This window comes from Equus przewalskii, unplaced genomic scaffold (assembly GCF_037783145.1).
Source record: "Equus przewalskii isolate Varuska unplaced genomic scaffold, EquPr2 ChrUn-13, whole genome shotgun sequence".
Lineage (NCBI taxonomy): Eukaryota > Metazoa > Chordata > Mammalia > Perissodactyla > Equidae > Equus > Equus przewalskii.
The window spans coordinates 9,908,305-9,921,960 of record NW_027228750.1 but is presented as its reverse complement, the minus strand read 5'-3'; the positions used below and the strand labels follow the sequence as shown (position 1 = coordinate 9,921,960).

General features: G+C 34.9%; 1 protein-coding gene across 8 annotated transcripts in view; it reads right to left on the bottom strand.

The window, feature by feature from the left end:
• WDR47 (WD repeat domain 47) overlaps nt 1-13,656 on the bottom strand; it is a 55,110-nt gene that overhangs the window by 35,952 nt on the left and 5,502 nt on the right. For 4 of the 8 annotated variants that reach the window (XM_070607815.1, XM_070607813.1, XM_070607814.1 and 1 more), the window contains 3 exons: nt 6,403-6,443; nt 3,155-3,321; nt 907-990 (listed from right to left, as the gene is read on the bottom strand). In XM_070607815.1, the coding sequence (XP_070463916.1) occupies nt 907-990; nt 3,155-3,312 (242 nt within the window). In that variant the 5' untranslated portion in view covers nt 3,313-3,321; nt 6,403-6,443. Of the gene's footprint in view, nt 1-906; nt 991-3,154; nt 3,322-6,402; nt 6,444-13,656 lie in introns of those variants that run through there. The other 4 variants (XM_008523477.2, XM_008523478.2, XM_070607812.1 and 1 more) reach the window with 2 other exon arrangements.

Sequence of the window (13,656 nt, the reverse complement as noted above, 5' to 3'; positions counted from 1 at the left end):
TCATTGGGCAAGAGAGAGAGTTTGCATTTTCAGTGTAACCAAGTTAACTCGCTACATGAATAAAAATCAACACTTTTCAAAGGAAGATAACAGAATCTAGAGTTTCAACAAAGAACCCACAATGTGCAGAGTACATTAAAAAATGACTAGATATGTGGCGGAAAAGAAAGTGACTCATAGTTAAGAGAAAAGGCAATCAATAGAAACTGAGCCTGATGTGACCTAGAATGGAATTACCAAATAAGGACTATTAGCAAAGAAGCAGCTACTATAAATATGTTCAAGAACTTAAAGGGAAATATAATTACAATGAACAGACAGATGGGAATATTTCAGCAGAAAAATTATAAATAAAAGGAAATTCTGAAACTGAAAAGTACAATATTTGAAATGAAAAATTCATTGCTTATGAGCAGATCACTAATTTACAGACACAAAATGTTCAGCAAAATACAAAGAAATCACACTTAAGCACATCATAATCAAACTGCTGAAAAACTAGTGATAAAAAGAAAAACTTCAAGGCAGCCAGAAGAGAAAGGCAAAAAAAGAAACATCACATACAAGGGAATAAGGATAACTGTTTGTCAGAAATACTGGAGGCCAGGAGACAATGGAATGACATCTTTAAAATCTTTTCACCATTTTGAAGAAACAACTGCCTCAGATATGGCCCTTGTGACTTTCTGTATATAGACATTGTTGACTAAGTAGGTTTAGATATCAGATTTTGAACTAACTGAAGTACTATGCAACTTGTCCTCTAGAAATGCTCCAAATCCACGGGATTGAATATACTATTTTCTGGGAAAGCTAAGAGTCTCATTTTTTAATTTTTGTTTATTGTTTTATTTTGCTAAGCTTTTACCAATGATAAGATACTAAAAATTTCAGATGAACTCTTACCTTTTTTTGTCAAATTTTTCCATACATTCTAGAGGCTGAATGAACTGAAGCACTTCATCCCACTGGCCATCAAGTATCAGCTGCCTATATAAAGAAAACTCACGTGTCATCAAATTTAGGTTATACTAGTTAAAAGCAGAATACATGACAAGATAGTATTAAAACTTTACAAAGCAGATAATAAGATTAATGTTTTACTTGATTCCTAACCACTATAATAAAATTTTTTCACAACTTATTTTTAACAACATATGCTATATGAGAAGAATTTATGAATCTACAACCACTCCTTATTCTAATATATAGGTGGATTTTTCACCTATGTAAAAACATTGGACTAAGTCTAAAAGTTCCTTTATTTCCCTATTCATCTTACAGTTTTAAAGTTATTCTGTTTTATTTAGAGGACAGTGTGTGGGTATGTTCCAGTCTCACTAAATCAGCGGTTCTCCACCATGGGCAATTTTACCCCCAGGAGACATCTAGCACTGTCTGGAGACATTTTTTGTTGTCACAACTGCTACTGGCAGAGAGGCAGCTAAACATTCTATAATGCACAAGACAACCATACACACACACACACACACACACACACCCCAAAGAATTTTCTGGCCCAAAACGTTAATAGTGCCAAGGTTGAGAAATCCTACTCTAAACTGTGAAATCTACATCTTTGAGGCATTTGACACTAAAGTTTACACTCTGAGAATGAAATAATAAGTAATAAGATCAGGTTTCATTCTACTTTAGTGGTCTATAAAACTTCCAAAAGTTTAAGGCATTTTTATTGCTGTTCTTGTTTTATAATAGTAATTTCCCTACTTTTGGATTTTTAGAACAGTAAAATTTTAAAAAGAAGAGATGGGCAGGAGGATCCATATAGGATTGCCAACTTTTGATTCTATAAAGAAGGACTATTAATAAAAAGCAATCACAATATATATCATAATCATTTTATAAAGGGACACAATATTTAAAAAGTAGAAGGGACACAATTTCAAAGGCCAGCCCTTTAAGATGAATACATTTAATTTAACGAGAAATTTACTATTCTATAATTCTTTGCATTTCACCTCAGACCAGTAAATCTTCATCACATACCAAGAGGTTCCTGGAGGGGGATATTTGAGAGCCACTGCTAAATTCCAGGAGTAGCAATGCTTGAAAGACAAGGCCGGAAGATACTGCCTCAGCACTGTTTCCTGACCATATCACTGACTAAGCTCCCTGGGGCTGAATGACATTCGTAGCACCAAATAAAGGGAAGTGCAACGAGTAAACTCCCCTAATGCAATAAAGCTTTCTTTAAAAGAAGTTCCTTTGTCATGAGTTAGGAGCACTTCATTTCTTAAGGCTTTCCAAGTCACAAAATGCCACATGTCCAAGAATCTGTACTCCTTGTCAAGGACATTTGGTATCACATAAGCACAGAGTACATTTCTGTCTGGAAATTTGGGTTTTTCTTTTGCCGTCCAATTCAAGTTAGGATATATTTAATTTTTCCATTTTGGCAAATATGTTAACTCCCTTTTGCTGTGAAATTCCACCTCCAAGAATCTCACTCTAAGGAAACAGTCCAAGATATAGAAAAAGTCATATGTATAAAAGATGCTCGGTAGAGTATTTAAGACAAATTGGAAACAATTTAAATGTCTAAAAATAGGGGAACCATTAGGAAATTAAGTAAATTGAAAAATTTCTAAGTATAAATTTGTAATCACACAGAGAATCCTTATGATGTTAAAGGATAAAGCATGATACTAAATTATAAATGCAACAGAATTGCTATGGGTTTTTTTTTTTAATATGCACAGAAAATTACCAGTAGTGTGTCTGGGTAGTGGGGTGATTTTTCTTCTTTATTTTTCTATATTTTCTATAAAGAATATGTTTATATAATGAGAATGTTTTATTTCTATAGCCAAAAAAAGGCATTTCAGAAATATTTTCTTTATCTTTCTGGGGTCTCTGATTTCTAAATCAAATATCTTTTATGAAGGATGCCACAACCAAAATGGAGTTTGTGACTCTTGTTTTTTTAATGGACCTCTGGATCTTACTACTGAAAACATTCTACAGAAAACATTATTTTGTAAATGTTCTATTATAAAAACAAACATTTTAAAAAATTATACTTACATAGCCTTTTCACAATTTAAAGATCTACCTATATTATACATATTACCTTATTAATACTTAATATTTCCTTGAAAGACCTACAAACCTCACAGTACTAATGAAATCATACCTCAGGAAAAGCATATCATCTGAAAATAGTCCATTTATGACTCCACTTTCCTTCTCAAGGGCCAACATACTAATGTGAAGCTTCTTTGAATTCAAGAAGTCTAAAATTAGCTTAATGATTTCAACCTCTTTTACATTCACTGTTTCTTCAGCCGTCATGTTGAAAGCCTAAATATTAAACCAAACAAAAACAAAAATTAGTCCTATTACTTTATTTATAAGTGTTATTAACTGTCTGGAAACTACATATAACAGGTTTCTTGGAAATATTTAGTACAAGTATTCTGAAGTGAAATTAACTTAATATTTATCAAAACCAGGTCACTCTTTAATGTGTGATAAAGGTATAGCTATGATTTTAAAAGTCCTTATCTTTGAGAGATACATATTGGAATAATTATAGATTAAATAGTCTGTGATTTGCTTCAAAATAATACAAGAGGTGGAAAGTGGGAGGAGGTAAAGATGAAACAAGAACAATCATGACTATTAAAGTGGGGTAACAAGTAAATGGAGGTTCATTAAGTTTGCTATGGTCTGGACGTTTACGTCCTCCCAAAATTCACATGTTGAAATCCAAACCCCCAAAGAGATGGTATTAGGAGGTGGGGCCTTTGAGAGGTGATTAGGTCATGAGGGCTCTGCCCTCATGATTGAGATTAGTGTCCTGATAAAAAGAGACACCAGAAAGCTAGCTCAACCCTTCCACTTTGTAAGGATACAACGGCAGCCTGATCTTGGACTTCCAGCCTCTAGAACTATGAGCAATAAATTTCTGCTATTTATAAGCCACCTAGTTTATGGTATTCTATTATAGCAGCCCAAATGGAATAAGACAATAATATCATCTACTCTTACACATTTACAATTTGCTATAATGAAGTATATTTTAAAAAGTCACTAATGACCAAACCACATTTAACTGTGTCCTAAATACCTTGCCCTAGGTATGCCCTAATACACTCATTCAATAAGCACTTATTGCCTTTTCTCTGTGATAGGCACTGTCCTGTACTCACTAGGCACTGTCCTGTACTCAGGAGACACTGGCCCTGTCCTTAAGAAGCTTATACTCTAACAGCAACACATAAAATGTTGTACCCTGTACTTTGGAGGCAAATAAAACAAGGCTGGTTACAATGTGCAATTTTAAGTCATACTGGTACTATCATAGCATTAGGTCAACATTCTCGTTTTACAGACAAGTTCATACAAGTTAAATTACCTAAGTTGTTGCGGTTTTCAAATGTTAAGGCTCAGCAATACAAAAGACTACCATGCAAAGGGGACTAGCTGCAAAGAAACCTCATCAGATGAAATAGACTGTAAGCATATCTTTCTCAGAGGACCAACTAACTTTAACCAAGCTCAGAGAAACATAAACACGTACACGTATGCACATAGGTTAATGTTTTTGCTATTTTGTCAATTTATTTCTGCATAATGAGAAATGTAAATATCTAGCAGACTAGAATGCTCACATCAGATGAGTATATTTTCCCCTCTTAGGTAGAGAAGGTGGTAGGGCAAACAAGGGACAAAGCATGGGAAGATAATTATGCTACTTAAATTTTTTTTTTTTTAAGATTTTATTTTTTTCCTTTTTCTCCACAAAGCCTCCCGGTACATAGTTGTATATTCTTTGTTGTGGGTCCTTCTAGTTGTGGCATGTGGGACGCAGCCTCAGCGTGGTTTGATGAGCAGTGCCATGTCCGAGCCCAGGATTCGAACCAATGAAACAGCAGGCTGCCTGCAGCAGAGCGCACGAACTTAACCACTCAACCACGGGGCCAGCCCCTATACAACTTAAATATTTAATGGCATCAGACTAAGCTAATCTCAAATACCCATCTCCACAAGAAGGCCATGCCTGCCTCAGGAAACAGACAAATCACAAATCTGTCTCCCGATGGGCCAGCAACCCAATTCCTCATGCTTTGGGTTTCTCTTTGCTATTTTCTGAGCTGAGCACCACTCGCGTTTTGATAGACTTTGTCCAAAAGAAGATACAATAAAATTAATGATATTTCCACCCACTAAATTCTAAGCACATTTCAGAACTGTCTCCCTGAGATTACTCCTAGATCACACTGATTAGTGATTTTAGCATTCCCCAAATATTCATAATTCTTACCAGCAAAACAACAGCTTTTACAAATTTAACTCTCAGAAAAATAGTTGTATTCCCCCCGATCTCTAAGTTCTTAGAGGGTACTTCACTTATATCACTATATACCAATCATACAACTTAGTGCAGAATTCAGACTACAATTTTCTAATGTTGTTTAAAACAACCAATGATATTAAACATTTTATAGGCCTCATATTATTCAACATTCAGTCTAAATACTAGGTAACTCTGGAGTTACTATGAATCTACGGCAATAGTCCCACTTTAAATCATAACTACAAGTTGCATGTTGCCATCATTTCTAGTCACTAAAGCCTAAAAGAAGAAATATATTCTTACAAATACATATTTTAAACTGACTTTACATTTAAATTTTGAATAGATACAGAAAATGTATCCTAATTAACCTAGAATTGTTCAGGGTTTTTTTTTTAATTAATTAAAAAAAGACAAGTTTTAATTCTATACTGTGAAATTCCCAGTAGAAAAGTATGGTATTTTAATCACCCAACCCAGAATTTAATTCTTATAAACCTCACTGTTGCTGGATACAGTATAAAACATAGGCACAGGCTTAAGGACTTTATCTTAGAATTATTCTTTTCTAACTACCCTGTGCTACTACAACATTTGTAAAGGGTCTGAAAATCCTAGCTATATAATTTAGAAGCTAGATACACGATATACGTATTTTTAAAGATAACATATAAACTTCACGAACATTTTTAAATTTCCTTAAACTATTAATCACTACAAAGCCAGAATTTTTCTCTAATTCAGAGCAGTAGAATTCAATAACAAATGCTTCTTCCCCTGCTGGAGAGCTGGAAATCAGTAAGATTTAACTAGCTTAGGAAGAACTAAAATTATTTATAAAATGAGATGTACAGTACATGATAACTGTTCAATAAGTGTTAGTTGAATTAACTGAAGATGCAAAAAGCAATGAAGAAATGTCTCTAAAAAAGTACAGAGGAGATGATTTTGTTTCCAACTGTTTTAAAAGCCATTCAAAAGGATAGAGCTCTGGCCCTTCAATCTGACTATTTAGCCAATGTCAATTCGAACAACATCTTAGGTAGACTGTCAGCCCATGGTACATGTGAACAATTACTCACCAGGCAGAATTTATGTAAGGCCAACAATAAAGTGTATTCCACTGAAAATAGAAAATAAAATGAAAAAAAAATCAGAATGTTTCAGTATTTCCCTATTAAATGACAGATTTAACTGTAAAAAAAAAATCATGAAAACATAATTCTATAGATTTTCCTTTAAGAAGTAAATTTTTACTTATATCCAAATATCTGGACTAGGTGAGGTAAGGAAACAAGAGTTTTCCTTAAAAACAAGTTTATCTGGGGCCTGCCCAGTGGCGCAGCAGTTAAGTTCACACGTTCCATTTCGACGGCCCGGAGTTTGCCAGTTTGGATCCTGGGTGTGGACATGGCACCGCTTGGCAAGCCATCCTGTGGCGGGCATCCCACATATAAACTAGAGGAAGATGGGCATGGATGTTAGCTCAGGGCCAGTCTTCCTCAGCAAAAAGAGGAGGATTGGCGACAGATGTTAGCTCAGGGCTAATCTTCCTCAAAAAAAAAAATAAATAAATAAGTAAAATAAAAACAAGTTTATCCAGCTTCCAGCTGGAAGGTAGTTAGCATTTTAGTACTAGGATGCAATTAACACCTACAGAAACTAAATTCCAGATGGGGTCCCTATGTGGACTCCTACAGATTACTATCTTAGTGAATCAAGATTAGAAGGATGTATTAAGGGGAAAGAAAATTATTTTTAGAAATCTAAGATTAAAGGTAAAAAGAATAGATAAGAAAAAAATAATGGCAATAGAAATATATCGACTTCTATATATATTTCCATACATAGCTATGGAAAAAGTTTCATTAAGAAAATATCAGTGGAGGGTCTGGCCTTCTGGCGTAGTGGTTAAGTTTGTGCCTTCCACTTCGGCAGCCCGGGGTTCACAGGTTCAGATCCTGGGGGTGGACCTACACACCACTTGTCAAGACACGTTCTGGTGGCATCCTACATAGAAAACTAGGACTCACAACTAGGATATACAACTATGTACTGGGTCTTTGGGGAGAAAACAAATATATCTATCAGTGGAAATTTTCTAACCAAATATAAATAAATACAATTTAAATGTTCCTTTGCAGGGGCTGGCCCCATGGCCGAGTGGTTAAGTTTGCGCGCTCTGGTGCAGGCGGCCCAGTGTTTCGTCAGTTCGAATCCTGGGCGCAGACACGGCACCACTCATTGAGTCACACTGAGGCGACGTCCCACATGCCACAACTAGAAGGCCCCACAACTAAGAATATACAACTATGTACCAGGGGGCTTTGGGGAGAAAAAGGAAAAACAATAAAATCTTAAAAAAAAAAAAATAAATGTTCCTTTGCAATGAGGTTATTTTACTTACTTATGATACAGACTAGGAAGGAAGCAAAATGCAAAAGGCTAAGAATGATTCAGAAGTACAAGATTAAGAGAATTAGGGCACAGCCATTATAAATTTTATAGTCAAGGAAAAAGTGCTTAAGGAAGGCTCCATTAATCCCCAACTCCATCCCAAACAACAAAACCACTCTCTTTAATCTTCCAAGTATTACAGAGTGCCTACCACTGAACAATAGTGCTTTACCCTTCCAGTTTACAGGCAAAAATGCAGATAAGGAAATGAAGTACTATGAAGCTTTTAAATAAAATATCAAATTACAACACAAGACTACTATACCTTTTCCTTAAAAAAAAAAAAAATCGAGAAAAAAATTTGCTACCTATCTTTTTAATAAAATAGCATTCCAAAAATTTATGCTGCCGCTAGGTCATTTAATTGTAAATGTCTGGTCCTTCAGGAATCTAAATGTGATGTTGCAAGTCATTTAATGTCTGTGGGCCTCAATTTCTTCATACATTAAAAAAAAAGGGTTGGAGGGCTGGCCCCGTGGCCGAGTGGTTAAGTTCGCGCACTCCACTGCAGGCGGCCCAGTGTTTCGTTGGTTCGAATCCTGGGCGCGGACATGGCACTGCTCATCAGACCACGCTGAGGCAGCGTCCCACATACCACAACTAGAAGGACCCACAACGAAGAATATACAACTATGTACCAGAGGGGCTTTGGGGAGAAAAAGGAAAAAAATAAAATCTTTAAAAAAAAAAAAAAAAAAAAAAAGTTGGGGCTGGCCCCCTGGCAGAGTGGTTAAGTTCACGTGCTCGGCAGCAGGCAGCCCAGTGTTTCGTTGGTTCGAATCCTGGGCTCGGACATAGCACTGCTCATCAAACCACGCTGAGGCTGCGTCCCACATGCCACAACTAGAAGGACCCACAACGAAGAATATACAACTATGTACTGGGGGGCTTTGGGGAGAAAAAGGAAAAAATAAAAATCTAAAATAAAAAATAAAAAAAATTTTAAAAAGAGGGTTAGTTTGGCTAATTTCTATGATTTCCCTTCGAGTTTTATAATTTGCCTTAACTCACATTTCAATAATAGGAAGTATATATTCTTAGCAGGAAATATCAAGTCTGGGATAACCAAAAGTCACTAATCTATAATGTCAGTTTAATAAGAGGAAGGAAAATAGATTTGGTTTAGATCATTTAAGCAAACAAACAAAAGAAAAGCCCTTCTAACTGCAAAGCTCTGTCATGACTGCTAATCAGCCAACGTCTGTAATGTGGATGCAGCATGTGTCCCTTCTTACTGCTGACAGCTGTTCTCTATTCATCAATTATTATAATTTACCTTCTGGAACTGTGAATGATTTTTGGCCAAAAGAACAAATTACGTTAAAAGCAGGTGCAGCTTTATATAACTATAAAAAGAAAAGAATTCAATTAACATAAATGATATGTTGTATATATGCATAAAATATCTCTGGAAAAAAATACAAGAAATTGACAAAAGTGGTCATCTCCAAGAAGGAAAACTAGATAATCAAAGAATAAAAACTGAGAGAAGACTTTTCACTATAAACCCTTTTGTACCTTTTGAATTTTGTACCACGTACAAATATTACCTATTCAAAAAATTTAAAAACAAATATGAAACAAGTAATAAATTTCCAATCGCAAATAACTGGAAGGAATTAGTAATATAATGAATTCAATATGTATGTAATAAAGTAATAACATTTCAGAGTGATTTGTATTTTTTTCATAACCCAAAACCTCTTCTCAGATCTGATTCAAATATTACTTCCATCTTTCTCTATGAGATAAAGTATTTGTGTTCTTTCCATATCCAAACCCACAAATACTTTAAAAACATATTTAATTACTGAAGTACTAAAAATTTACAAGAGAAGCAAAAGCTATTTTTGACAGACTGTGTAATTAAGTCACATAAAGCAGAAAAAGTAAAGAAAAAAACTGTCAAATTTGGCACTAAAAATGCAAACCTTCCATTTAACAGAAGTTGCCAAAAACAAACTTAAAAGACAAGGAACAAGCTAGGACTAAAAACAACACACATGAACAGTTAAATGGTTACCATCCAGAACACATAAACAGCATCTCCAAACCAATACGCCCCCCCCAAAAATTCCAGTTGAACAACGAGCAAAAAATACAGGCAATTCACAGAACTACAAATGACCAATAAATTTATGAAAAGATGTTCAACCCCACTAGTGATGTTAAAATAAGATACCATTTATGGCCTACCAGTTTTGCAAAAATAAAAAAGACCTGATAATATCTAGTGTTGACATGAATGTGGGTAAACGCCCTTTCATACATTGTGTTAAGAATGTAAATTGGGACAGATTTTTTGAGCGAGAGTTTGACAGCATAAAATTTTTCTCTTTGAAAATTTTAAATATATATACTCCTTGACTCACCAATTCCAGTTCTACTTCTAAGAACCTATCCTGCAAAAATACTTGCAAATATATACAAAGATACATATACAAAGATGTACCTTGAAGATTTGTTTGTAATAAAGAAAAACTAGAAATAAATTGAGCTCCCATCAATAGACAAACTGTTAAATTATGGTAAATTCATACTACAGAATACTAACACAGCGATGTAGATCCATGAATCCTAACAATGGAAAGGCACATCACAGAACAATACAGCTATCAATATTTGCTGACTGGATGAATATAAATAGGCCCATTATTTTTTTTAAAAAGGGAGGGCATGATATCTCTATGCCTAAATAAATAACAAAGAAAGGTCTGGAGGAATACATATCAAACTGTTCAGAGCGGTTACCTCTAAAGAGAAGAATGGGAATGGATGGAGGGCAGGAACTAGGAAGGGAAAGCGACTGAAGGGAGACTTTTTTTAGGATCTTTACTTATATTGCTTAATTGATCCTTATAACAATCCTATGAGATAGGCAAGTTCATCCTCATTTTACACTTGGCTTTGTAAGGTTAAGAATTATCCTAGTATTTACATGAAGGCTAAACACATCTCACTAGCAGCTGAATACTTCTTTCAGAATTGTGTCAGGACATAAGTCCTGATATCAGCATCGATGTCAACACCATCCAGGAAATCTTTCAGAAGTACCAGAGGGAACCTATTTAAAAGGGTAGCAAAACAACCAAAGGGCAAAGAGGAGGCAAAAATACGAATGTTTTTAGATTAATTTTTAAATCAATTTTTCATTAGTTTCTTAAACATCTGGGCTGCCTTATCTTGGTAGCCAGAGAAGAAACTGTCTCCTCTTCCTCAATTCATATCCTAAGCTTTGTAGCAATGAAAATTAGAATTTCTGACTGAGAAAGAGGCAGAAATGCAGAGACAGAAAGGACAGGCAAAGAGAGAGAAACAGAGAGAAAGAGAGAGAGAGAAAGACATAGAAAAGGAGGAAAGGAGGGAGAGAAGAAAGGAAGGAAATACAGAAGCCAAAGGTTACAACCCTGTGGCAAGATTGCAACCATAAGTCTACCAGATTCTAAAGCGCTTTCTACTATATCACACTGATTCTCAAGAAAGGGAAGGGCAAAGATAGCTTACAAAAACAAAGAAAAACATAAAATGGATATGGATAGAGTCACCTAAATATGCCAAAATGAAAACGCTTCATAGTACTGAAATAATTTTTAAAAACGATTCCAACACAGGTTCCTAGTTCTATGATTTTTCACATTATTTTTATATTAAACAATGTTAATAGGGTACGTAATCAAACTAGAAGTCTGCATTAATAACAATCTAACCAGACTTTTAAACATGCACTTTTAGCTGGACAGACAAAAAGTATTAGCTCAACTGTGTAAGAAACTAAAATGAAATTAAAGATTGCTTTTTTTTTTTTTCGGCTTCTTATTCTAAAAGGTCTCTCCAGGTCTGACAAAACATACTTCCTAACTCTTACTTAATAAACTCCACTTAATTTTTAAATTATGTTATCTAAATGAATACTGCCATCAAAAAATAAACAGTACTGAAACTGATCGGGAGGGAGGGAACCTCCAAAGAGAAAAATTTAGATCTAAGAACTCTAAAGTTTAACAGTTTAACTTTCAAGTTTAAAACAAATTTGAGTTTTCAAAATCTATTAAAAACCACACCAAATATGGGAAATCCAGATAAATCTAGATAAATTTTAACAGTGTGTTGTTACAATGCTTTACTACTAAACGTAATTTAGTTTTTTTAGCATAACTAAAAGCAAAATTAGGGTGTTAATTTAAGGCATAAGAATCTCAGATCTAAAAACAAAATGTGTAGAGAATTTTATTTTATTCTTAAACAATACACTCTTTAGCTTATTTGCTTAGAGCATGGTTCAGCGGATCTGTTTAAGACTCATCAGACCTCTGCTCTGTTCTCTGGTCTCAGACTGAATACTTTTACAGTCAGAAAGCTCACAAATTGTGTCACTAATCTCCAGAGAAACTTGGTGGGTTAGGTATGGACAGACTAAAGCAAATCCATCCTTTAAAACAATTCAAAATGTGAATCCTTCTTACCAGTGAGCAACAGTGCCACCATTTGATTATACAATTATTATTAGACATTAGGCAGAGCTAAGAACTCAAGGTCTCCTGACTCCCAGGCAAAAGCTTTAGGTGTTAATCATGCAAAGAATTAAAGTCATTTTAAACAGTTTATTCCTTAAGTCATCACAGCAGCTCACAGGGAAAATTCAAATGTTTATTAAGCAGAGTTTCAACCTATAAACACACGTAAATAAGAAATGTGGAAAGTTTTTAATACTAATATTTGTAATAAAAATTTTAAACTCTAATCACAAATGTATGCTACATCAACTAAGATCAAAGTAAAATATGCATATAAATTCATACAGTATTCGTTATTTATTTGCTTCTGTGTTTTATTTGTGGTAAAAGGGATGCTTTATCTAAGGACATAACGTCCCCTTTTATTATATGATGAGATGTCCAGTATAGTTTTCTGTCACACCTAAAGTCAAGGTACCAAAAGTATGCTTTGTAAAATAGATTAAAATTGTCCTTCATGTTCTTTTTTTATTCCCACACTTACTTTTTTGTCTTCAAAGAGAAAAGCAAAACTGAAGATATTTGAGTACGCTTCAAAAGCTGAACTACATAAAAAATGGTTTAAGTCAGTAGGTCAACATTCAGAAACATATAAAGAAATGTACTGAACCAAGAGTCACAAAAACTTTAAAATGTACTGACAAAGCCAAAATTATACAAGCATTAACTACTGAAAGAAATACAATAGAGTATATACTATATAATTACCTATTAAAGTTTTCCATCCTTAGCTTTTCTAGTTCCTTAGCATTTATATATTTATCACAAAATTGATTTGGAAGGTACTTTAGTCCACTCTCCTATTTAGTAGAGAATATCTGAATAATTATCTCTGACAGATGGTCTGCCAATCTCTACATAAACGCCTCCAATGACAGAAAACTTTTATACCCTCTAAGGCCACTGTGGAAGGCAGTCTCTACAATGGCCACCAATACAACCTTTTGTAGTCCCTAGCCCTAGAGTGTGGGCTGGATTTAGTGACACTTCTACCCAAGAGTACAGTGGTAGTATTGAGATGTCACTTCCAAGATTTATAAAGAGACTGCAATATCTGTCCTGAGTGCAGGCATGTTTCCTCTCTCAGACTGCTCACTCTGGGAGAAGCCAGCTGCCATGTCATGAGGCAACCTTGTGGAAAGATCCAAGTGACAAAGAACTGAGGGAAGCCTCCAGTCAACAGCCAGTGAGGAATGGAGGCCCTCAGTCCAACAGCCTGCAAGGAACAGAGGCCCACATCATTGAGCTTGGAAGGACCTCATCCCTGACTCGAGTTTTCAGGAGAGACCACAGTCCCTGTGGCAGCTTGACTACAACCTCAAGAGAGACCTTAAAGCAGAGGTACGTAGCTGGGCTATGCCCAGA